The following is a 26,635-nucleotide window of genomic DNA, read 5'->3' as shown; positions in this document are numbered from 1 at the left end:
TCATTACTATTCTGTATTTACTTTAAAAATAAGAAGTACCAAAATGAATGTTTTAGAGCTGTAATTAAATTGATGACACTCAATCCTGAATTCTGATTGATGTGACATAAGAGGATATGCAGTAAAAGACACAGACTTGAGAGAGCCCTCTTAAATTCCTGAAGTATAAAATTTCAATGCAAATAACAACAGATTATAAAATTAATAACATCTTTTAAAACCCAGGTTTGAACAGCAGTAGGTTCTGACATGTTGGGAATTGTTGTCGTGCTTAATAAGCTAAGCTTATTAAGGATACCATTTTCATTCTAAACCCTGACCTAACTTAAAATGGGATTTAAGGAATAATAAATCTACTTAGATGCTCTTGCTCAAAGAAATTATTTAACGACTACAATATGTTTTGAAGATGTGATAGTTATGAAATACAAAGACACACCATAAATTGCAGGCAGTTCTAATAATGATTGCCAGTTATGTAACCACGGACTTGTGGTACAACATTTTGTGCCAATTTTATTCACATTTCCTTCCAACTGCTGGACTCTTTCTTTCAGATACACTTCAATTTTCTTCAGAACAAAGAGATATTAAAATGTTTTTTCACCTGTTTTTAAAATCCACAAAGCTAGTGCAGGCTGAACTTTCTGACATTGCAGAAATATTATCCGTTTTAACAGCTGGAGGCCTTTTTATTACAAAAATGTAAGTTTCCCTGCAGGGTTCTGAAAAGTCTCATAATTCCATTCATTAAGAAAGGCCATGATTAAACTCAGATGCAATTCTTCTTAACTTTACATTTATAGTTTTCCTTTCACAATTATTCCTAGGACAATTTTCTATTCAGTGGCAACAACTGCATATAATTATTTGTCCAGAAAAGTTTTCTTTGTCTAAATTCTGACAAAAACAGCAGAAAAGGAACAAACCAAAACACAGCCACTGTCAAGTAATGTAGACCGTAAACTGGACCTCCAACGAATGGTTATCATTTATTTGGTGGAGAATTTCCTTCAGATCCTAAATAGCACTTTGACTTCAATGTGCCACAAATTAACCATTTTAATAAAGAACACCAACTATTGCAATACAAGGGCAGGTTATCTCATAACCGCCTACTACAAGGCTTCTTGTACCTTCCTCTGAAGTAGCTGGTACTGGTTATTGTCACAGACAGATACTGGACTAGACTGACCACCAATTTGATCCAGTCTGAAAATTCCTATGCGTGTGATTCTCTAATATTTTTAATCTGCTGCAGAAAAATAGATCAGGCATAAAAGGACCATTGGTTAACTAGTAAGATCTGTTTCCAGAATGGGGTGCTCAGGTGAGATAACTAACCAAAAGGTAAACAATTTCTTGCCGTACTGGCTTATGATCCATCTCTGTACCTGATTCTGTCATCTTTATGCATGTTTAACCTCTGCTACTTACATGAGTAAGGATTACTCATGTGTATAAGGGTGGCAGGTTCCAGCCCTATATCCGTTAAATAGGAAAGGAAAAATGTGTCAAGGAAATAATTATTATTTTAAAGTCTCTAATCAGCACACTCAAGTAGTCATTGACAATAACAGTATTCCCAATTACTTGACAAACTGCAAGACCAGAGCCCTAAAAAACTATTACTTAGAGAGAAGGGTGAAGACCATACATTTAAAATCGTAAAAATGGACCGGACAGAATTTTGTCAAGGTTAAAACTTACCATATGTTCTTGACTACATATAGAGACAACAGGGAACACTAAAGGAAGTATAGGAGAAACCTAGTATAGTAAGTGGATAACCTTGTTGCACCAAATTTTCATTCTTGTGCTTTTAAATGATATTCTTATAAAATGACTATATTTTTCTAACATGCTTTGGTTTGTACAAAGAAAGAATATTGATTTAACAGATTTATTATGTCCGTTTTCTATTGTATTTACCCTAGAATATATTATCTTACCAATGATTGTACTGTTTTTCTGTATCTATTTTTGTTTGTGTTACAAATGGATTTATCTGTGTCTGTGTAATCTGAGGACTGGTAATCTGTGCTGCCCACAGTGGAAGGCTAACAAGCAAAACACTGCCTTCTACAGAAATATAAAAATCACCAAATTCTTGAATACTGATTTGTAATGATTATTGTAATGGAGTCTATGGAGTCTTTTACTGTCATATCTGCACTTAAAAATCCTGTTTCGCCATTTCTATTTAGGAACAAAGTGCTTCCCCCTGAAATCTCAGATAGTATGCATCAAACACGTGAGCATTTAAACTGTGCTAGGCTTGAAGGGCCTGATCTACCTCCCATTGATTACTTTGCTATTTGTACTGGAATTCAATAAACAAACCCAAAAGGAACAGAAGGAATGTGTGAAGTCAAAAATAGGTAGCTTGACTCATGAACAGATTGCCTGAAACTACTCAAACAGGTGTTTGTGAGGGGATGAGCTACTTATCCTGAGGGTCGTGGGAGTGATTTCCAGAGGAGAGAGAACAATTACTAACAATTCTCAGCAAACAGGGAGGGAGAAACTCCATATTGGGAGCAGTATGATAAAATGTCTGCGTAATGGGGCAATTGTGACCCTGAATCCCTCAAGAGTAAATCACTGTAAAATTTCAGAATGCCTGTAATAAGACTATTTTCCTTTTTTTTTTTTTTTTTGGTAATGCTGTTTAGAATAGCATACCAGAACTCATAACAGGAGTATTGCTGGTAATAATTGCTTTCTAATTTCTATATAATCTTTCTCGTAACATAAAAAGTCAAATTTGTTTACAAAATTCCAAACTGACTGCTACAGTGGATATATTTTGAGAAAGAGACTGCCTGGTGCTTTCAAACAGAACTTTATCCTGTCTTCTGTCATAAGAGGGTTAAGGTGGGTTATAAGAAAGGAGGGTTGGCTCCCTGCAGTACCAAACATAGAAGCCCCAACCCTCCACCCCATTTCTGTTCCTCTAACCAACACCTCCTTTTTAAGTCCTTTACCAAGCCATTTATCTGGTCACTGTATACATTTCCTATAGAGTACATGCACTGGACATCCACAGCAAGGAGGTGCCAGTAATTTGCTTGGCTGCCTCCTCCCCAACCCAGTTGGGTTCCCAGACATCTCCCAATGCCCTCTTTTATATCGGCCAAAATGTGTCAGCACTCAAATCTCACAGGTGAACCCCATCTCTCACCACCCCCTTTTTATCAGGCAACATATATGTGATCAAGTCTTCTGTCATCCCAGGTGCTATGCCAACATCATTGAACACGCCACTTGCCAAGTTGCCAATGTTACCATGATACCATAGCACATGCTCCTCTGTAATGGGCCATATCAGTGACCAGCTTCCCAGATCCTGGAATTGCAATGAAATCATTAAAAACTACACAAAAGCTCAGCCATGTACCCAAAGCCACTGATCTCCGCATCACCGACAACATCAAATGCTGAGGCTCCATCGCGCTAGCACAGTGGTCCCCAAACTTTTTAGATTGCATCCCTCCTTACCCCTGTCTGCACTTCCCCCACCTCCCAGTTGGGGCTGTAGCTGGGCCGCAGCAGCCAGGGGCTGAGCCGGGAACAGCGGCTGGGGGCTGAGGCTGTGGCCCCAGCTGGATGGCGGCAGCCAGAGGCTGGACACCTGGGGCTGAGGACGCAGCTGGGTGCCGGGGCCATGGCAGCCAGCAGCCGGTGGCTGAGGCTGGCAGTGGGGCCAGAGGCCAAGCCAGGGAACTGCATCCAGCAGCCAGGGGGCGGGGTCGGGAGCCTAGGCTGGAGCCACAAGTTGGGAGGTGGGGCCATAGCAGAGCTTGGGGCACAGTGGTGCTGGCCTCCGTCCCTGCCCCCATAGGAGCTGGCTTGGTCCCTGTTGCATCCTTCACCCCCAGCATTCCCACAGATTGAAGACCTCTGCGCTAATGGCACCCATTCAGTTTCCAATCTGGCTCCTGGTGCAAGCTTCCAAAATCTGTCAAACTGAATACGAGACAAGGCATCTGCTATGCCATTATCCACCCCAGGCACATGCTTGGAAGAAAACCAGTTGTTAAGGCTTAAGAATGAATGCCTTCACCAACCTCATGACACTGTGTGATCTGGAAGTTTGGCAATTGATAACATGTACTACTGCCATGTTGTCGCACCAGAAACACACCCTTTTATTAGCTAACTCCAATCCCCAAATAACCAAAATAGGAAAAAATTCCAGGAAAGTCTCGTCACACACTACCCCATTTTGCGTCCAGATGGTTGGCCATTTCTGGGGACATCACCTGCCCTGGTAAAACACTCCAAAGCTCATAACCCCCCAAAGCATCTGAATGGATTTTCAAACCAACCTTCAACAACCATTCCTCCTTACATAGAGACACCCCATTAAATTGGCCCATAAACTGTTCCCACACTTTCAAATCTTCCTTCATCTCTCCAGTAACTTGTATAAAATGGTGCAGCCTTGCTATGCCTGATGTAGTTGCTGCCAGGCAGGCACAGAATGCCCTCCCTGGGGCAACCACCCTGCAGGCAAAGTTAAGGTGCCCCATAATAGACTGCAGCTCTCAGAGCTCTTAGTTTCTTGGCTCCTATAGCTCTCCAAAGCAAACCCAATAGTTCCTGAAGGTTATCCCAAGGAAGCTGCAATATGCCCGCCCTTAACAAGTTCAAACCCCAGGTAGGTCAATGTAATGGAAGGGTCCTCTGTTTTTTCTTCTACCCAACAGTTTAGCCAGGGCCTGAAATGTGTCCAACAGATGAACACATTCATTGGATCCTGCCCGTCATGCAAACAAAAATTGTCTAAATAATGCACAATTTGGCACAAACCAACTGTTCGCATCATTGCCCAGTGCAACAGTGGATTAAATTTTTCAAATGCTGAACAGGATAGTGCACAGCAGCTTTGTCAACATGAAATTGTCCCTCAAAGCCAAAAAACCCCCCAAAAGGTCAAAGTTCAACAGGTGTACCGGCACAAGTAAAAAAGCAGATTGGATATCTCACTTAGCCAGAAGTTCCCCTGGGCCACACTACCTAGCCATACTCACGGCTTACTCAGTGGAGGAATAGCAAACGGAACATAGAACCCAGTCTATTCCATCATTAACAGGCTACCTTGTGTGTATGAAAGGTGATGAATTAATCAATATTCTCCTGGAGCCTTCTTGGGGACCAAGCCCAGTGGGGAAAACCACAAGTTCTCTATAGGTAATTGCTTGAATGTCCTTGCTACCCTACCCTCCTTCAATTCCTGTGTAATCTTTTTCTTCCCATCCCCACCACTGATTTTAAAATTTTTTGACTTTACATGAGTCCTAATCCCCATAAAGGGGATACGAAATCCAACAGTAAGCCCCTTCCACAAATAAACCCCATCTGCTGTGTTAGGGTAATCCCAGAGGAGCACCCTTAACATCTCCGGTTTAACTGGCAACGGTGCCCTTGCCCATCGTGCTGCCTTCAGCTCTCTCTCTCCCCCACTCGTGTTGTGGGCACTATATCCTGCTCCAGCAGAGCTGAACTTGCAGATGGCACTTGATCCAAATCAATCCTGTTTCCTCCCTGCGACCTTTCCCTCTCGCTCTAGCAAGAATGGGTCCCAAAACACATTTCGCAGGAGTGCCTCAATTTACAGATGCTGCAAAAACAACCGCTGTCATTATATGCCCAGCAAATATTATGATGTGACTCGGGCCACTGCTGGTCTTGTTGTGGAATGAACAGGCCACCGTCTGTGTGGGTTCCCGGTCCCTATGGTGTAATCCACTCCAGCCATAGCGTACGGTTTCCACTGGATCCCAAGGTGTTGCTGCCCTCAGTCTAAACTGCTCGTCGTAATTAAACCAAGACAAGCTCCCGAACATGTTGTGATTATATCCATATATTTAAATAAGGGTGGGCTTCTCTTTGGGTATGTGTCTACTATAACACCACCATAAATAAGGAAGGCTGCCTCCCAATTTTTCCACATTCTAGGTACTCTTGGCCACTTGGGCATCTCCCTATTCTGCTCGCTGTGTCCAGGCTTACTATCTGACAGCACCTCCCTATGCAACAGGGATAATACGTCCACATATTCACCTCTCAGGGTTTATCCCTTGTAGTGCTGAGAAGGTGAACTCCCATTGGATCAGCCATCCTGGCATAATCATACTTGGAACTGGGCATGGAGGCATCCTCAGAGCCCTGTTGCCTCATTGCTGCCCCTGGAACAGCGACTCTGTCCTATGAGGTTACATTCCTTAATATCTGGTGAGTTGAAAGGCGCATGGGGCTTTCACCCCACAGGGGGCTCCCATACCCATGTGAGGGGTCTGTCCTACCTGCCCATCTCTTGTTTCCCAAACTTGTGCCCATGCTGGGCATCCACTGTTACCCTGGCCAGACACCTCACCAGGGATGCCCCAAATTGGTGCACCAATTGCAGGTTAGCTTGAAGACGTTGTGCAATACCATTAGCTTCCCTATGAGTGTTGTGCTTCCCAGACAAGCCTCTTATGACTTCTGGGACCCCTCCTTTTGGGTCCGGCTTATTGGTTAACCTGATAGATCCACTCATGTACACCCCATGTAAAACCTCAGATGGATCCATTATACCCAGATCCTGCACTTCAGCCCAGCAATGACATCCAATGCCACTGGGTATAACAGAGGCTCACCTGCCCCAGTCTTCTCCACAACCTGACTGTTGCCGATCAAGCTCACCTCTGCACTCAACAACGTCCATCTGTTGCTGCTGCTGCAACTCAAACCTGCCATCAGCATCTCACCCTCTTCTCCTGCAATTCGCTGAGACAAACGTCCAGGCTCTGTTCGACCCAGTGCTCTTTGAAGGTGCAGCAGTGCCATGGAGACAACCTCAGAAGAAACAACCTTGACAACCTGTATCAAATCCCTGCTAATTGTTCCAAGTTCACAGGCCTGCCTGCTTGCTTCCCCTGTAGCCACCCCTGCCATCAGTGTAGGGGGCTACCTTTGATGATCTCACACACACTACCCTGGGCTCCACCAGCCCCAAACCCAGGATTAGCCCCTTGTCCTCATTACAAGGATCTTACTTCTATCACCCCACTCCAACTGCTCTCAACAGTGTTTGGCTCCCTTCCCCCCAGAAGGGGAAGGGACATTCCCCCCTACCCTAGCCTGCCCACAGCAGGAAAAATCCAAAACCTAATCCACCACTCCCCCATGCCTCTACTCACAGCCTGACTGGATGCGTGGGGGATACACTGCCTCCTGTCTCCCTCCTCCTCCGATGAGTGTATCTGATGCTGAACTATTTCATTAACTATTTCTCTTTCCCCTGCTGCATCTGCCTGTCCTTCACCAAACAGGGGGAAGGAGGGGAATCACTTCTATGAGGGGGATTGCCCTCATTCTCCTGGCTCTTACCACCCTGAGTTCATGCTGAGTCTTGCTGCCAGGTGTTCTGTACTCCTTGCTCCCTGCTGCTGCTGCCTCAGCCTGCTCTGGCTGAAAGGGGGCTTCACCACATGGGCTGCCCCTTTTAAACTCTTTTGCCCATTCGGATTCCAGGGCATGAGTCAGTATCGCCTCTTGTCCATTTTTGCAGCAGATTGACCTCTCTCTCCCCCTGCCAACTGAGTTAGGAGAGAGCAATGTAGGATCTGCCTCCCAGAGACACACGTAAGAATCTAAGAGTAGTGAGCTAATCCACCTTAAATTAATAGGTTGTGTAAGAGTTTGGCATGGGAAAGCAGCATTGTGTAAACAGGCCTAATACTTTAATAGGTATTCATTTAATTGGTCTCCACTGCTGTTAACTGATTCTGTGCTCCTGAATGCACAGCACATAGGCATACCAAGTCAAATACACTCTGACTGCTAACCTGCTAGCTGCATCTTTGGCACATAGACATGTTCCAAGGACGTGGCTGTACCAGCCCTTCAAAGAGAGTCACTGCTTCTACTTCCACACAGAGGCAGAGGTGAGACTCAGCAGGGAAGGGTTCCAGAGGGGTAGCTGTGTTAGTCTGTATACAGCAAAAACAACAAGAGTCCTGTAACACCTTAAAGACTAACAAATTTTTGCAGGCATATGCTTTCGTGGGCTGCAACCCACTTTGTCAGATGCATGACGAAGTGGGTTGCAGCCCACGAAAGCTTATGCCCGCAGAAATTTGTTAGTCTTTAAGGTGCTACAGCACTCTTGTTGTTTTAGCAGTAAAGGGGTTTCCTGGTGTTCACCAGAGTGGGAGGACCTATGTAGCTGGAGTTAATAGGTGAGGCTCCTCTGAAGTCCCCAGTCTGGGCTCTGAGTTATGGAATTTTACTTCCTCAACTGTGAATTACCATCTTCCTTCACTGTTTTCTAACACAGCCTCAGTGTTGTTTGAACACTATGTGTTTCAGCTGCACCGGATGTCTCCCCTGCTGTTTCTTAGCTGTGCTGCCACTGGTTCTTCTGCCTCCATAATAACCCTTTTGATAAAGTGGCTGCTGGCATGGGGTAATAGTTAACAATGTCTAGAAGCAGAATTAATACCCACATGGGTATCTGTGGGAAGCATGCCACACAGAGTGCTGCTCCCTGGTTTCCTGCCCCAAAGATGCCTCAACACCTTGGTGAGCCCTAATTACACAGTGAGCTACCTGAGAGTGAGGGGGGTGAGCAGGGAGCATGTTATACTGGCTTCTGCTGCTTTTGTGGCTTTTCCACTGCTTTGTAATTTTATGGGCTCCTGGCCATGTGTCAGGGGGGATGGGAGCATAAAGCTCTGAAGTAACTTGATAGGTTCATCCTGTCCAAACAGCCAAGGGATCTTATCCAAATTAGGGGCTAATGATAGGGCAACAATTTAGGCATATTTTGTTTGGGTTATAACCCATTTTTATTCCTAAAGCATTTCTACAGTGATGATTAGTTATTTTTTGTACTTCAGGTGGTCAAAGAGATTTTATTCAAATCCTCCTCCCTACCCAGCTACCCCAAAATATGCTCCAAGTTTTAACAAAGAGCAGACTTTATGACTGAGTTATAAACCCATGTAAATAAGGGATAATCACCAAAATGCTGTAATAATAAGCATCACAAACCGAAGGCTACAATTAGATAGAGAAGATACAGAAAATTAAACCCGCTGTGTTCATCCACCTTGCCCTGTGGCCTAAGGGATATTTTCTTTCCTTGATGGGCGCATGTACTCACCATCACAGCTAACAGAACTGATAAATGTGCATGAAGGAAAGAACATACACTCCTAAAAAAGGAACCTATTTCTCAAAAGCCACACAGACTTCCTTTGAGGCACTAATGGAAGGCAGTCAGCTAACTCTTAAACATGATAGAAACAGATAAGATAGAAAATAATTAACTTCCCCCATCTGTAAAATGCATTTTTGTAGTTTGTTTTAAATTGTGTTTAGCACTGTTTTCTTCACAAGGAAAACAGTGTTTGTTTACTTCAGATGACTGTGTTTTTATTTACAATGCAATCCTTAATGAAGCCAGATTTCTGAATGTGCACATGCTGAAATAAAAAGGGAATTTAGAAAAAAAAATCAGGCCAATACTTATCAGCACCTGATTGGGAGGAGGAAAAAGCCCACTTGATAAGTAAGAGATAGGGCATAATCAAGATTTATAGCTTCAAACAACAAAGTACATGCAGTGAAGAAATGCAGCCATTTTTATTGATGGCAAGGAAAGCAAGAGCAAGCAGATAATATGGAAAGAGTTACATGACATAATCAAGCTTTCAGATCATTGAAATATAGTTCCCAAAAGAAAAATAGCAGTTTCTGCTAGTGTTTGTGTAGATTTTAGGGACACTCTCTACTATTTGACAAAGCCCATATCTATTTGTGCTGTTGGCTTATTCATTCAACATGGTATATTTACTATTAACTCCAATGGATTCTGAATTAGGCCCTTAGTACCAATATTATTGAGTTTTAATTCAGAATTGAAAGGAGTATCTTCAGCGCCCTAATCATATTAGAAACATCCCCATTTTAAGTAAAGTAATATGCCTAATATTTTATACAGAATGAGTTTTACCTAAGAAAAGAAACCAAGAAGCTTAAAGAAGTACTAAAATGTTACAGTAAATTAACATGCTTCATATCTCATTCCAAGCGCAACACTGATTATATTAATACATAACACATACAAGAATACATAATCATGGAAACTTTTAATCAAATTTTATAGCCTTTTTCAAAATTCCACCTCCAACAATCTTTAATTCAAAACAGGTGCTTGAAAGAACAGAAGTATCTAGAGTTGTCTTATGCATTGTTTAAGAGAATTTTCAACAAGATTTTTTTTGTCTGGAAACTTCTCTGGAAAATATATTGAGAATAGCTGACCAGTTTTCTCCTGTGTTCATCAAGAAACTGCACAATATGTTTCACCATGAAGGGTGCAAGAAATGATTTTCTGGTGAAAACAGCTATTCTAGCCCAAATCTTCCAACAACCATCATCCTTTTTTTGTGCTATCTTAAAAAAGGTGAAAAAGCTCCCTGGCCTACACCTCTGGTCTAATGCCTGAAGCCTCAAATTGAAATACTGGTTCTCATACTGAGAAGGAAGAATTTTTGCCTTTAAACATTGAATATTTGAAATATAAAAGCTATTCCATCTTTGAAGAACTTAAACTACTTTCACAGGGTCCTATCAGTACACATTCTGGCTATTTCTGCCTGTGGGAAATATCATGACTCTCTTTTTACTGAAAAAAGGACAGAACATACTTTTACAGAGAAAGTACTGCATTTCAAACTCACTTAGTCTTCATTAATTCTTAATACACAAAAGAAAGTTATGTAAAACCATAGCTCAGCCTTAAAAGATTGCTGCTAGTTTTAATATGCAGAATATCTATGATATATTTAAAGTAAATTAAAATAAGAAATAATGTGCACTTATTCAGTGCAAGAGTAATAATTCCTTTATTCACAAATTGCCAAAGCATGCACAGAAAAAACCACACAGAAATACAAGTTTTTTAAAGTTGGAACAGTTTTTAAATAAATAAAAACTGGTCTGTAAATTGATTAATGCAAAGAGAGAAATCTATAACCTGTAAACCAGGACAACAACATGCTATCTGTAATGACCATTTCTTCATTTTGCTTAATTTACACACTGCTCCAATTTACTACTACAACTGGGCCCTGACCATATCTAAACCTATCCTAAATCCAGATCCAGTTCTAAATTCAATAATAAATTTAACAATTGGGCCTATATAATGGAACATCAAATGTGAACACCCTTGAATTTTGTGGTGCTGGGATTAGTAAACAGATACTGAATTGTGGTGATCAGATACCATGGCAATGGTGATGGTACAAAAATGAGAATAGGATAACATAGAATTCAAACTTGGCAAATCAGGTCTCTCTCACTTTACACAACATGAAGACAATTCCTCTTATATTTTAATGTTTTAAATGCTTCCCTTTCTTCTGAAGTACCAAAGCAGCAACACTTATTCTCCAAGAGCCAATTCTCTGCAGTCCTTATTAAGGGAAAATTGCTGCTGACTTCAATGAAACCTTCTCCTGAGCAAAAACTGCAGCATTTGGCCCCCATACCTTTAATAAACTCCACTAATTGATCCTGTTTGTATTACCAGGGAATAGCATTACTATAACCCATATAAAAGGTTAATTTAAAAAGGTTTTTCCTCTTGAAGAATGGTTAAGACACAGATCTTTTTTCTACATCTGCCACTTCCAAATCAAATTTTCTCAGTTAACAAGTCCAACTAAAACTTATTGTCCCTAACTGTTGGTACTAAAATCTAAATTTAGGTTCTTTTTTTCATATATCAACATAAAAAATAAAAATTCTAGAATAAAGAATTTAGACCTTGGATTCAGCAATGCACTTAAATGCTTTTCAACATATGTTTAAGTACATACTTAAATTCCTCTGATTTCAGTGGGATTTAAGCACGTGCCTAAGAGTTTTGCTGAATCATGGCATTAGCTGACAATTTTTCTGATGCTGCATGAATACACATGGTGATCTTCTGGAGCTACAGTATATTTGCTCTGCAGTGGACACTGTAGTAAAAACCAGTTTGGATCAGTAAGCAAAGAAAAGAGAAATCTTTGCCCTTAGAAAAGAGAACCATATTTTGCCCTTGATCCATTTAAGGTACAGCCTCATTATTGGGTGTCCTGCACATGTATCAAGGACAACATATGGACTGCAGAGAGTGTATATGGATAGAAAAAGGTCAATTTTAGAGTCGTTTTTCAGACCACAAAACACTTTAAAATGCAGACTTCATGATGTGCTATTTTTCTCTCACAAATTGCCTCAGAAGATCTCCATTCTTAAGATCTCTTTATTCTCAAAAAGAAGTTGAGGAAACATCCAAACACTTTCCTGGAACTCAGGAGCCAGAAATGAGAGGACTATAGATGCAATGAATAAGCCTGTGGCTCTCAGAGGAATTGAATTAGAGCTTGCCTTGGTTCCAGGTTCCCCAGATCCAAGCACACAAATGCTGGGGTGGAGTATCACCTCCTTATCTAGGGATTTTGTCTAAACCAGGGTTCACAGCCCTTATGATGCTCACAACCTCCGCTCCAACCTCTGTGGTTAAGGAGCATGCTTTTTTCCATGTCATTTCATATTCTTTTTTGAGAACAATGGAACCCAAAGAAAAAAGTTCTGCAGAGGCAATACATTTGGGAATGCCAGCTACAAGAGATAGCTCTCCTTTAAATTAAACGCAACTTGATATACAAAAAGTAGGATATAAAACTTTTCAAATTAGTGTTCTGGAGTAAAATTTTCAAAAGTAATAAAATGACTAAATCCCACTGACTTCCAATTGGACTCAGACTCTTAAGTCATTTGTGCACCTTTTTATTCAAGGCCTTTAACTGCATGACTCCTCTTAAAGTCAATGAGAGTCACATGACTTCCTTCTGCAACCCAAAATACGTATATTTACCCAATACTTCAATATTATATTATGAATTATTGTTCAAGTATATATTTTGAGGTACATTTTTCTAATTGTTGTCATATGCCTCTCATTGATTAAGCAGAGTTATTCAGCTAACTTCCTAAGCACTGATTTGAAAAGTGCATATGAATGACAGTAATGGAGTTGGATAAAAATTTAGGTTTATTGTAGAAAAATACAGTATTCTGCTTTTCTAAGCCATTTGAGAAGTTTTATTTAATTTAAAATATCTGCTTTTTGTTGCTTGGAAAAGCTACCCAGTATCACTCAGAGACTTGTGATGAGCCAGTACATAGAAGTGACAAAATGTGATAAAGAGATCCAGTCTGAAATCAGGTTTTGTTGTGATTATTATTAGTTCTGCAACATATACATAAACAAGGTGCACAAGGTTATTACTGTTCTATATCTATTAGCAATCAAAGGTTTAATAGTTCTATATTTATCTGGTACCCATATAGTCTTGTTACAGCATCTGAGTATATCTGCTTGTGCACATTTTTGAGAGTAGTACTCTAACTTCTAAGACATTTATACTTGCCTTTTGAGTGTCAGTGTATTAATAAAAAGACAAAAAAACCCAACATTGTAGCACAATCCTATTACAACTATTATAATGAGCCAGAATTTGTGCTTTTGATGTTTTATGTCTTTGAACTATTTTAGCTTTGAAATTTAGTTATAAAACACACGTCTACCACAGAGAACACGGCATGTCCAAAGGGAAGGATACCAACAGGGATTTTTGGAGGAAAAAAAATTAGGAAACATGTTAAATAATTTCCTTTGCCAGTTAATATTTTACCAAAAACTCTCTAGTCCTGTGAGAATGGATTTGTATCCAAGTGTATTTCTATTAAATTAAACACAAAAAGATAGATATTTAAAATACAAAGTCAATGAAATCAATCATACCTTATTATGTGTCTGAGTTTGTCCAACCAGTATAAGAATATTTGATGAGATAATAGATAGGCAGAAATTAATTAGAATTATTGACCTCTCAGATCTGATGTACCTGTCCAAATAAATATAGAATAAAAAGTTTCTAAAGCCATTTCAAATGAAAATATTATCATAACAGATAACCAACCGTAAATATTTGAATGCAATTCTTAGAGATTCTGTTGACTTTCTAAAATGTAAGAGCTCTGTTACCAGAATTTCAAGAGAGAATTTTCTATTAAACTATTACATTATTACTTGTTTGATATCTCCTACCTATATAAAATAACATGCCAGTTAGAAGTTCCAGAGGTTCTAGAAGTTCTAACATGCCAGTTAGGAAAGGTTTCATTTCCATTGTATATTCTATAATTCCCTTGTAGTGTCTCAAGACCTTAAAGCTAGATTCTATTAGTGCTTCCATTATAAACCGTTGGTATTATTAATATGACATCATATTGACAATAATGTGACTGCATAAATTCAGATCAATAGTAATATAATTTCTTCTGCTGTCTGCTCCTCTATGGGAATGTTCATAGAGGGGCAGATCCATAGCTGGCAAATTCAACATAGCTCCACTGAAGTAATTCACTTCAATAGAGTTATGCTGATTTACACTAGCTGAGGATACGGCCCACAATGTGTAATTAAGATGCAGTATAGGAGATGATAACATGGCAGTGCATTCTTAAACACTTACAATATTAGGATAATTATGACACATACATTAATCTTGAAGTTTAAACTACATTTACACAATAATTTGCGTGCAGAAGCAATAATATAGTAAGTCCTTCATCTTCATATGACCAAATACCAAAGATAGCTGATCTTTGCACTGGTAGATATTAAATTACAGTAGTGAGCATCACATACTCTCTATTGCCAACTTTAATTATATTATTCATTTTACAAGTATGTTATGAAAATGGTTGATAGGATAACAAAATACAACTGTATCAGCTGGTTTCTTAGAAAAGGTAAATTTCTTCATTCTGCTACATAGTGTTTTATATACTGAAGCACACTTTTAAACAATGATTACTATTTCAAGGAAGTGTATTATCAGCCTGGTTTTCAGAGGTGTTATGCACTACATTGACGTAAATCAGTGGGAACTGCGGGTGCACAGATTTTATGAAAACCCTGAAACTTATTTGTAGCTTTTGCTTTGTCAGTACATCTCAGTTGATGCTATTGTCTCCAGTGGGCCAGAAAGCCCCATGCCAGGCTTAGATGCATACTCATGTCTGACACTTCAGGCCATAGTGCAGAAGGGTGGTACCCCTGTTTGATGTGCTGTGTTTGGACTGAAAATAAATCATTGTCTTTTCTGTCCAGTTGTCTAGTTATCAGTTAAGGATTTCATAAAAAGAGTACAAGTTAACCCTGATGTCACAGTCAACACTTCTTTTATAAATAATAACAAAAAAGCATAAGGCCCCTAAGCTGTGTGTGATTTGGCAGATTAATACAAAAAGGCTAATGCATTTGCCTACCTGCTACTACTCTCTAACTCCTTATTAGTTGATGGACCTGAACCAGATCCCAATACCAAAAACCCTGGAACTGTGAAGAAGCCCAGATTTGAATATGGGGTAAGAACAATTCTTTTGCTACTCAATGTGTGTGTAAATTTAGTGCTCATGAAAGTTAGGGGCCCACAGCACTGCCTTGAGCCAGGCAGGGTCTTAGCTTCTCTACTAATGCACCTAATTTCTTCTGACCAATAGTGTTACTATTCCAAATTCTAGGCCTCTTCTGAGCAGACACTGACAACCCAGACAAATTCCAGGGGTTTTCCCCTAACTGAAAATATTTTCAAGGATGACATAACTCACCCACAGGAACCAAGAATCATAAAAGTTAGTGCAGGAAAACCCTTATTAGATCTATTATCCATCCTCCTGCCAATGCAAGACTGTTGACTAAAGTGTACTCCTGAGACCTTTGTTCAGTCCAGCTTTAAATAACTCAAATGCTGGGACTTTCAAAGGTCATTCTACAGTTTAAAAGGCCTCATTGTTAGCACATATTTTCTGATATTTATCTAAATCGTCCTTTCTTCAGTTTCATCCAAACACCCTATTTATACCCCTCAAGTCACATTAAACAATTCCTTTCCCAGCTTAGAAGCCCTTGTGCTGGAAAAGACCACTAGTACATTCAGCCTCGTACCAGATCTCCAACAGTACTAGATACACCACGAGCTACAGCAATAACTCCCATAATGCACCTGGTCAATTCTGCAATTGGGGAGCTGGGAATCACTTCCTGAAGCCATTTTATACTCAGTTTATTCCTTAAGACATGATGGTTGATAATCCTTATAATTCTTTATCCTTGCTGGCGTAACCAGGTTTTCTACATTTATTATACATAATAAATAGTTAATAAATGTCTAATCCTCTCTCTCTCACCTAGAGAGAAATTTAGCTATTTATTTCAGTAATAATTTGTGGCAACATATTCCATTGGTTAATGGAACATTACTTAAAAAATATTTTTCAATCTTTTTAAGTTTGTTGTCTTAATTTTATTAAGTGCCCTTTTGTTCTTGTATTATGGAAAATAGCCATCCCTATATTTCTGCTCACTCTTTATCTTCTGCACTAACTAATCACGCTCTTTTAAATCCCACCTCATATTGAATTTCTTCACCCCTTCCAGTTATATTTATGATCTAAGATGGGATTTTAACCTAAGGGTCCCTAAGGTGAAAGCAAATTCAGTATCAGACTGTGCCACAAAGTCCCAACCAAACATGTTTTTTAGGCAGACTGCTTCATTTTGTGCCCTTCAATGAATGATGCAGCTGAAGTGTGCACACTCAAGCTTAGTAGGTTGGACATCTGTGAACCTGCAAAACTGGAACTTGTGTGACTTTGATATGTAGTTTTTATTGCACAAATATCTCATGTTCAAATGTAAATGGAGGAGAAGTGGATCAAGAAATAGGCCATAAGCCTTGATTCAAATATAAGAATAGTTTAACTGTTTACCGCTGGAGGAATTCTGTAAAGTGTTTATTAGCTTTCTGACTACTGCAATATCACTAAGAGGCAATATCACTAATAGGCAATATCTAAAGGGCAATATCACTAATACTGAAGAGGGAAGAGGAAAGTATGGACTATAATGTCACCAGTAGACCAAGACAGACAAGCAAATCAATTACACTAATCAGATTTATTACAGATCAATTATAAAATGCACCATATAACTATTTTGTTAAAAATGACTATTGTTACTAAATATAGAAGACCATATCTAATGGTATCCTGAACTACAAATTTAATTTCAAACAATTGTGCATTTCCATTCAACCATGTCCATCAATTACATACCTCCATAGTGCTGCATAGACAACTGCTAGGGTGATCAAGGCCAAGCATGAAAGACCACTGCCTACTATTAAGGTTACTGAGGGTGCACCAGATGATTCCATGATCTGTAGGTTACAACAAACTACTGTGAGAGAAATCCATCTTCCAGGAATTAAAATTCCAGAAAAACGCAATAAAAAGGAAAATGCGTAAAACAGCTACTATATCAGAGTTAGCCTTCGTAATATTACCTATGAAGCAGATATGTATTCCTTCTACTTTAATTCCCAATTTGATCCATACACATCTCTGAGATCTCTTTAATTATTGATGCCATTCAGAGAGAGGCCTTGGAGCCTTAAAATGCTTTATTATATCACCTACATAATGTTTTGTAAAACAAAGAAACTTAGTAGGATACCACAAGATTAATTTAGGTTTAAAATGCTCCCCAGTTAAAATTCATTTAAATACTTCTTTTCCTTGGAAGGTAGAAATATTTTGAAAATAATGTGCTAAACAAATAGCTTACTTTATTGACAGCTATTAAATATCATCAATTACTTTATCCAAGATCTGATTCATGTGCACTGCAAAATTACTAAACTTTAGGACTTTTAATAACTTTGTCTGAAGTCCAATATTCTCATGCTCTTAATTTGCTCAGGCCTCTGGTCATATAGAAGAAATGGCAATATAAGGGAACACAAAAATATTGTATGCCTCTTCTGAAGAACTTGGAAATCTAGAATTATTTAATCTGTGCTATCCTGAATTAACAGTAGAAAAATAAATACATGACCTTGAAAAACAAACCTGCTTTCTTACTGTAAAACAATTAGTCTTGGACATCAGTATTATGCATTAGGAATATCTCTGTGTGTATGTGTTCTGAAATTAACATGGTATTAGCTAGAACAAATGAAATATTTAGATCTAAAAGTTTGAAAAGATATTCTATATGGTTTACCAATATGCTGTTTAAAAGTATCAGGAATGCATTGCAAATGTCATTTTATCAAGATATCTTTTGTCACCCAAACAAGAGCTAAGACTAATGTACTTTTAGGCCATATTTTAGGCAGAAAGTCATGTTTTATTTCAACCACTTTGTTTCCAAACAGCTTAAGTTTACTGCTAAAAACAATATCTGATCATACACTTCCAAAAAGAGGAAAACCAAATTATTGCCCTTATGGGTTCAACTTCACAACTATTGCTTTTTAGGCTATTTTTACCTGGAATAATACTTAGAGTGGTTGCATGTAAACCACATGCAAATTTTATGTCACTCCTTTCCATGCAAACTTTGTTATTTTTCTTAAAGATGTCAACAGACAACACAGAAAAACTGTACTGAAAATGTCCAATGCAGATCTGCAATCTGTTTAACTACGTTACCTAGGGTTTTCATTCTACTAACAGCAATAAAACCTTCTACATTCCTCTGGAACGGTTTACACTCTTGAAAAAGACTGTTAAGTTGATAATCGTTCAATGTGAAAGTTTACAACACATATGCATTACAATTAGAAGGCTTTCCCTATAAAATCTGTAGATGGAAGCTGTCCGAAATTGACTAGGATTTAGTTATATCACAGAATCTGGAATTCATTTATCTGAGCTACTGTAGATAACAGGAGATTAACAACATTTTGCCAACCTGCAGTATTTAAAAAATTCCTCAGTGCAACATCTGAAATCTACCTGACAGGAAAGCTGGACAGCAAATCTTCCTGCTTTTGCATTAAACCTGGATTTTTTTTTCTTTGTTACTTACTATTTCTCTAGGTTGCTGAGCCAAAATGGCGAAGGTAGAGAGACGATCACATAAGCATTTCGTATGGGATGCATCGGTAAGCACAGTTTTACATCCCTGGGTGGACCAGGTTCCCAAAGAGTCGTTCCTGCAAAGGAGAGAGAGAAGGGAAAAAATCGGGATAATTATGCCTGACGGTCAATTCCATGAAGAGAAAACGCAGTTTAATTGAGAGGAGGGTCTAGCGTAGTTCCCGGACAGAACAGAAGAGATCTACTTGTTGTTCAATAGGACTTCATTTAGATGCATCTCCAGCTGTACAGTAATGCGAGGGGAGAGGGGGAGACAAGGCAGGGAGTCGGCTGTGCTGCGTGCAGTGAGCTGTCCAGCCTTCTTCGTGCTGAAACCTCGCCTAGCTCCGTAGAGCCCGGCGCGAGCAGCAGCAGCCTCGTGCACGGCCGGCCAGCCACTTCTTAGCCCCATCAGAGCACGGCAAAAACTAATCGGGGGGTAAGCGGGGTGGGGTGGGGGAGACAGGCTTCATACCAGCTCTGTCTCTCTGTCTCTTGCTCCGGGGTTTTTTCGTTTTGTTTTTGGGGGTGGTCGTTAGTGTTCTCTCCTGTGTGTGCGTGGTTAGTTTAAATGCAGATGGCTTTAAAATGTTACACTGGCTGCATTGGGAGAGGCCGGATCTTCTTCTCTGCTGGCTATTTTTGTTGAGGGTTTTTTTTGTTGTTGTTGTTGGTTTTTTTTAAACGATCAGCCTTGGAAATTTCTCCTTGGAAACGGCAGCATCAGCTGCCTCCGACTATTGCCTTTGCCTTAGCTCCGGCAGAGGGACGGATATCGGCAGAGCAGCGCACAGCATCGCCAGAGCCACGCGAGTTCGCCCTCCAGACATCACTCAGCCCGACTCACCTTTTCCGCTCCCCCACCCCCTTCCCTGTGCAGTTGGGCAACCGGGCCGGGCTGAGGCCAAGCCAAAGGGCACTTTCCACCCTTCCGTCCTTCCTTACAAACAAAAAACCAGCCCCCGATTCAATCCGACTTTCAAAATGCTACAGCGCGGTCTGAAACCCACCCCAGCAGAACAATAAAAATGGTATCGACCCACGTTTTCTTTGTGCGGAAAGAGAGAGAGAGAGAGATTAAAAAAACTCGACTCCCCTGTCTCTGAAACGCGGCACTGGGATCATTTCTACAGGAGAAAGGGATCGCTTTCAACTAAATCAAGCCTCTGCTATCTTTACATATGTCATATTTAGAGTATAGCAATTGGATTTCTTCCCTCTCTCTTCCCCCCCCCCCCTTCCCCTCCATATCTAGGGACCAAATGGAGACACGGCTGCTAGTAACAGCATGTGTTGTCAATTTTTGTCAGTTTCACTCTAGGTCACTAAATGACTTGAAATGAGAAAAAGAAACACGAAGAGCTGGGGGGGGGGGGGAGGAGGGAAATAACTCTACATTTAATTCCCATTCACCTGGATCACTCTTCTCCTCATGTCTTCTGCCTCTGATAAACCATATCTGTGTGATTTCTGCACGCCAGGGCCCTCATGAAGTGGAAATTTGTGATCCCAAATTCCCTTTCAGACTATAATTCACACTATCCCACGTTGGCATCTTGCACGACTAGCTTTTTCAGCACCCACTAAAGGCAACACTCACATCATATTGCCTTCAAAACAGTTTCACATTAAAAAAAAAAAAAAAAAAAAAACTGAAGAGACACGACTGAGGAATCTTAGATGAGAGCAAACCACCAAATGTCCAGCTACTAAAGCTTTCCTTTAGGAGCCTCTACTCACACACTGTCCCTTGCACAAAGCCAAAAAATACTATATCAACATCCACTTAAAAATATTCATACATTTTATTTAATAAAATAAAATTGTGAGGTGAACCAGAAGATATGTTTCAGAATTTATTATAGTTTAGCTTTCCTTTCTCTTATCTTATTGTGACACACAGTTAAGGCCAAATGAAATACACTTATCTGAGCTGATTAAATATTTAAGATAAATGATAGCTTAAGAGAAATTGACATGTTTTAAAACATCAGGACAGTATTATTCACTCTGATAGTAAGATTTAGTACACTGAATTTAACCTGTTTTGAAAAGTACTGCATGCACCATGCAGCCATTCAATGCTAAATCTTTCAAGATTGTGTCCAATGAATAGCACTAGGTTAGTTATAATAAAAAAATTTAGACAGCTATATAGACCAATTTTATTTAAAACAAAACAGCTATGATCTTGATCACAATTAAACTGGTGTAACTCAGGACATCCATTGAATTCAGAGACTCTGATTCTGCTCTCAGATACACCGACGTAAATCAGGAGTTAAAGTCACAAATGAGTTGAGCCAACGATCGCAAATGGGTACCAATAAAACCATTACGTCACATGGCACCATCATCCATTCTATATACACCACATATTTCACAAAACAACTACATTAAAGAAACACTTTAAAGATTTAGGCTGGGATTTTTCAAAAGTGCTCAGTGTTGGTCTAACTGCTCCTCTTGAACTGAAGAGTAAAACTTGGACCACTGATGCCAATAGGAGCAGAGTTAGGCCAACACAGCTCACTTTAAAAAATACTTCCCTTACTTTTTTTTTCTTCATGCAGGATTGTGAGATATTGAAATTTCAACGATCACTTATTCAATATTAAATATAGCCCGTCTTTCACCTCTTTAACTTCTGGGGAGAAATTCCACTTTTTGATGACACATTTCTGTGGCAGGTTGATTATTTTGAAAATGATGGTTGTTTGAAGCTGTTTATAATGGTAGTCTAAGTACCTCAGGGCAGATGGATTATAATACACCAGAAACAATGTTAGTTTTACTATTCAGTAACTTTTCATGCAATTTTATGGGATATACTTAAAAATTATTTTCATTACTGCAAACAATGGAGCTAGTGTCTTACATTTTGAAAAGGGACTCTGCACAGTAAAATGTTATGTAGGAGCATTTTTGTATAGTAAGATTAATTCTCAGAGGCACAACTGCCAAAACTGATCACAGAATGATGATTGGGCCTCATGTGATGAGTTAGCAACCACTTTTTTCTTACTTGTATTTTTCTAGATATCATAACAGAATATACCCACTTATTATTGATATGTTTTGTTGAAATTAATAATACAAATGTCCTATTAACTGCAGTGCTATTTTGTCTACATAAAAATAATGATTAGTAAAATTCTGCAGTAGCACTATTGTCAAAACTACTCACTTAACAATGGACTTATCACATAATGTACATCAATTACCATATTATTTTACTCTGAGTCCTAGCCAATAATACAAACTAGGATGGGTTTAGTATGGGCCAGCATGTTTACCATTGACCCACACTGGTAAATAGAGAGTCCAGTGGGAGTCCTTGTCTGCGTAATTAATCACCAATGTGACCAAAGGGTTTACAAGCTGGCCCTATGTTTGCTAATGGTTTACTGTAGCAATATGTTTGCTGGTGGATATTTGTGTTTTAAGATAGGATGTGCAGCCCTTTGTACGATTACGTACAAAAATCTATGTTAGTTAACTAATATGGTGCACAGCTAAGTGCTCAGAAGTTAGGAAATGCCAGATTTAAGGTAACTGGTGCCACCTTAATTCAGTCCCCTTGTGCATATGTTTTATGATACAGGTTTTGATTACACAATGATATACAATTTTTTCCACAGGACCATTGCCTCCTTTACTGTTTATACAGAGACACATAGTTTGCCTTCTTGGTTTCACAGTTAGATCTTAACAGCAGAGGAATGTTGGAACTCAAGAATCCTGGGTTTAATTCCATGTTCTGCAGGAATGTGTTCTAGTGACTATTGTATCACTTGTAACTGTCACCACCTAGCCTGTCTCTGCCTCCCTGTGAACTTCTCTCTCCCTAGCTCCTATCCCTGGTCCTTTTGCTTCTAGTTCCTGCTGGGTTCTATCATTGTTCTTTCTCATCTCTGCTCTTAACCTCTTTGCATTTGAGTCAGGATGATTCCTTCTCCTCTACACTGCCTTGATACTAGCAGAGGCAGCATTGACCGCACAGGAAAGAGAGTCTCTCTGCTCTCAATTCTGGTGTCCAGCACCATAGTGGCCCCTGGAAACCAGAAGGAGCAACAGCAGGGAAAGTCCTGCTCAGCCCCTAGGATGGCGTGTGCTCAGTCAGTCTGTGGGATGGAACAGGCTCCTTCTGGTTGATATCTAGGAGCTGTGTGGAGTGGAGCATCCTCAGTACGGCAGTAGTGCGGAGAAAATAATGCTCAGAGAATAATGCTGCCATACTATAAAAAAACTCCCCTGAGCTTGTGCAAACTACAATCTGTAGAGGCTTATCTCTTGGCCAAATTTGGGCAGAAGTTCATGGGGATGGCAAAAGGCATATCCCTGACAACAATGCCTTTTGCCAAAGTTGAAGTCTCTGCTGGGAAGGCACAGAGTCACTAGAGCTTCTCAATGAAACGGTAAGAAACTTTTAATATGGGCAAAACAACATATTTTCCTCTAACTTCTTACTCCGAAATGGCTAAGCTGTTTTTGCTGAAATTGAAAAACTAAACATAAGCAAACAAACAAATGCCACTTTGGCTTGAGGCAGACACTTGGAACATTTCAGCCCAAATGATTAAAGTTCTGCAAAGTTAGAAGCAAATAAAAAAAAAATTAATGGAAAGTGTTGGGCAATCTAAACTATGGATGCTGCTACTAACTCCTTCCATAATACTATATTGTATCATTGTTGCTTATATTAATTTATGCAACTTTCACTGATCATTAGACAGGTGCCCATGGAGTTTTATAAATTGAAATAAATAAATATATTGTCTTTGATTTTTGCATTAACTTCTTTTATCAATGGAGATCAGTGCACATAGAGATAAGGCAATAGTTAGCCTTTAGGGCTAGATTGTGGATTTTCATAAAAGGTGGTACATAGTTGTGAGAAGCATAGGGAAGGAATCACACCTCAGAACTGTGATCCCTCCCCTTGCTCCAGAAGAGTAGTAAACTGTTTATGGTCCTTACAAGTAGCAGATTCCTGCTTCCCTGAATCTGCTGAGCTATGCTGGCTGGCACATTGGGAAGGATGGAGCCAAAGCTCCACTCACGCTCCAATTCTTGCACCCCACTGGTTTAGGTCCAGGGAAGCCACAGAGAGACTTAGGGAAGTATCTTACTTCCCTTTACATCTCTGTATGTCCACACTGCATGGGGCAATATTTAGCCCTTAGAACATAATTCTTACTGTGATCAATCTTCTTAATATTAATAGTATACTACAACCAACTGGGTCATTACTATAGGTTTTGCTAGTTGTGAAAAAAAATCACACAGGGCGACCATTATATGCAACAATATTACATAGAAAGACTTTTGCAAAACTTGGAAATTCAGAAGTTTGTCCTAATGTAATTTATAAAAGCTACTTTATGGAAACATGAAAATGAAAGTTTGTGGGAGGCCAAAAAAAGTAGAAGCTCCTGAGAATTTTGTTTTCTTGCTGATCTCTAAATTGAAAATGAATCCTATTTAAATATTACTTTTTGCAAAACAAATGTGCATCTGGGCCGGAAACCAAGTTTTAGTCCAGTGTGATTTGAAACAGATGAGATACTAAACCCTGAAAAATAGGATTTATAGGAGAAATACTACCATAACGAGCATATGTTAGTTGTTACAATCAGTCTCTAATAATTTCTGACCGCCCTTTCGCACCAAGTAGGGCCTAAGTAAAACACAGCAACCTTGATCATCTCTTCCACTACCATGCACAAAAGGAGTCAGATTGGGTGCATCTAAGGTGGAGCTATGGAAAAGGGGAGTAATGACTCAATGGCATGAGCTCACAGATATACTTCTGTAGCTATAGCACAGAGCTGGAGTACAGCAGAAAAGAAAGAAATGAGCTGAGGGAGGATGACCATTACCTCATATTTCTTGGGGTCCAGGAAACATAACATAATGCCAACCTCCTTAATATTATCTTATTCTGACTACTCTTCCATTTTATGATCTATCCCCCAAGTGGGAGTTTGAGAGCAGAGATTAATCATGATAGAAGGGAAATATGTCTCTGGAAGCAACTGTGCTGCTATGAAATGGAAAAAGGCTGACCTGGGCAACTGTGCAGAGGTACTTGGTCAGAGGATTCACACAGATCTTGAGACAGGTATGGGATTTGAAAGCCCATATCACAATGGGGAAGATAACCCCTCCCATTCAATGGAATGAGCCGAAGAAAATGTAAGGGGTTGAAACTCAAGGAGTTTTCTGGCTCCTGCTCGGTAATTACCGTGTACTGTAAGGACTATACAGGTCCATCGTTATTAAAGTTGTGGGACCCATGTAAGTTTATACATAATGTCAAACAAACTATGGGACAGAACATCCCTCCCCTACTGTTAGCTGAGAGGACACACATCTAGCAGATTTTGTGCAGGGGGCTTTTGGTCCATAGTATTGTCTCCTTTCCTACCAGGGACTCTACAGAAGCTCCTCTACAAGAATTCCAGGGGGTCAGGACCTCACACAAGTTTGGGGAACAGAAATATCAGAGCAGAAGACAAGCTACTTTCCATGGCTTCATCTCTGGCTAACTCTCTAGATTTCCCTATAGAAAATTGATCAGGAGTTAATTTGATGCCTTTCTGCTATATGCATGCTGCCAGGGGGAAGAGGGGTCAACAGAGCAACATGGGATGAGGTAGCCCTACTTGTGAGATCTAGGGTTTCCTTTCCTCATGGAGTCCCAGAATGAAGAGGTGGGGAAGGCAGCACTTCCTTTTGACTCCATTCCTTCCCAAACCAGTCCCCTCTGAGGGAATGATTTTAAAGACATTAGATCTGGTCAAAAAGGAGGAAAATATTTGTGAAAAATTATCTTTGTTTTTGTGGAAATTTTTTGAAAATAGATGTTTTTTTGACCAGCTCTGCTGCCAATTCCACAGTAATTTCTTACCCTCTTTCCTGCTTCCTCTGGTTTTCTCCATATGAGGGGATGATCTGGACATGAGAATATTCGTCATTATTCTCTGCTCTGATTGTTGCTTTTGTTACAAAACAGATTTACTATGTTTGTTGAGAGTGAAAAGGAGAGTATATAAAATACCTGATAGTACTTAGCATTGTGCTGAAGAATCAAGCCACCCACAGATCACATTGGAATTTTGTGAACAAGTACGCTCTAACTATGTTGGTGCTCGGAGATCAGGTTCTTTTGTGACTTTATGACAGAGATTTTGGCTCTTATTTCTAACCTATGTGGTAAAAAATAAAAGAGTCATGTAAAGAATCTTGCTATGTTAAAAGGCATCTGTTCTTATTTATATTTTCAGTGTTGAATTTAGTGGTGTTTTCGTTGTGATAGAAATAACATATTAATTAAATCAATGTTGTAAGTTAGCATTGCAAGATATTCAGTACAAGGCAAAATTATGAGGTTAAAGTATTAATAATACAGAGTTCATAGGAACATAGGACATAGGTATCTCCTGAGTTATTGAGTCCAGTCCTCTGCTATCAAAGGTAACCACTTCATATAATTTCTTTCATAAGCATATCGAGTTTCATCTTAAAACCAATTAGCATGTTAGTACCCACTGCTCCTGTTGGAAGATTGCTCCAGAACCTCATT

General features: G+C 39.6%; 1 protein-coding gene across 1 annotated transcript in view; it reads right to left on the bottom strand.

The window, feature by feature from the left end:
- Positions 1-26,635, bottom strand: part of ADGRB3 (adhesion G protein-coupled receptor B3) — a 567,040-nt gene that overhangs the window by 91,946 nt on the left and 448,459 nt on the right. The window contains exons 16-18 of the mRNA XM_067562529.1: positions 18,998-19,124; positions 17,239-17,342; positions 13,859-13,961 (exon numbers count right to left, since the gene is read on the bottom strand). Coding sequence (XP_067418630.1) covers positions 13,859-13,961; positions 17,239-17,342; positions 18,998-19,124 — 334 coding nt within the window. The remainder of the gene's footprint in view (positions 1-13,858; positions 13,962-17,238; positions 17,343-18,997; positions 19,125-26,635) is intronic.

The sequence above is a fragment of the Emydura macquarii genome, unplaced genomic scaffold, assembly GCF_026122565.2.
Source record: "Emydura macquarii macquarii isolate MOO-44397 ecotype Brisbane River unplaced genomic scaffold, CSIRO-AGI_Emac_v2 contig_2437, whole genome shotgun sequence".
NCBI lineage: Eukaryota > Metazoa > Chordata > Testudines > Chelidae > Emydura > Emydura macquarii.
This window is presented reverse-complemented; position numbering and strand designations above follow the sequence as displayed.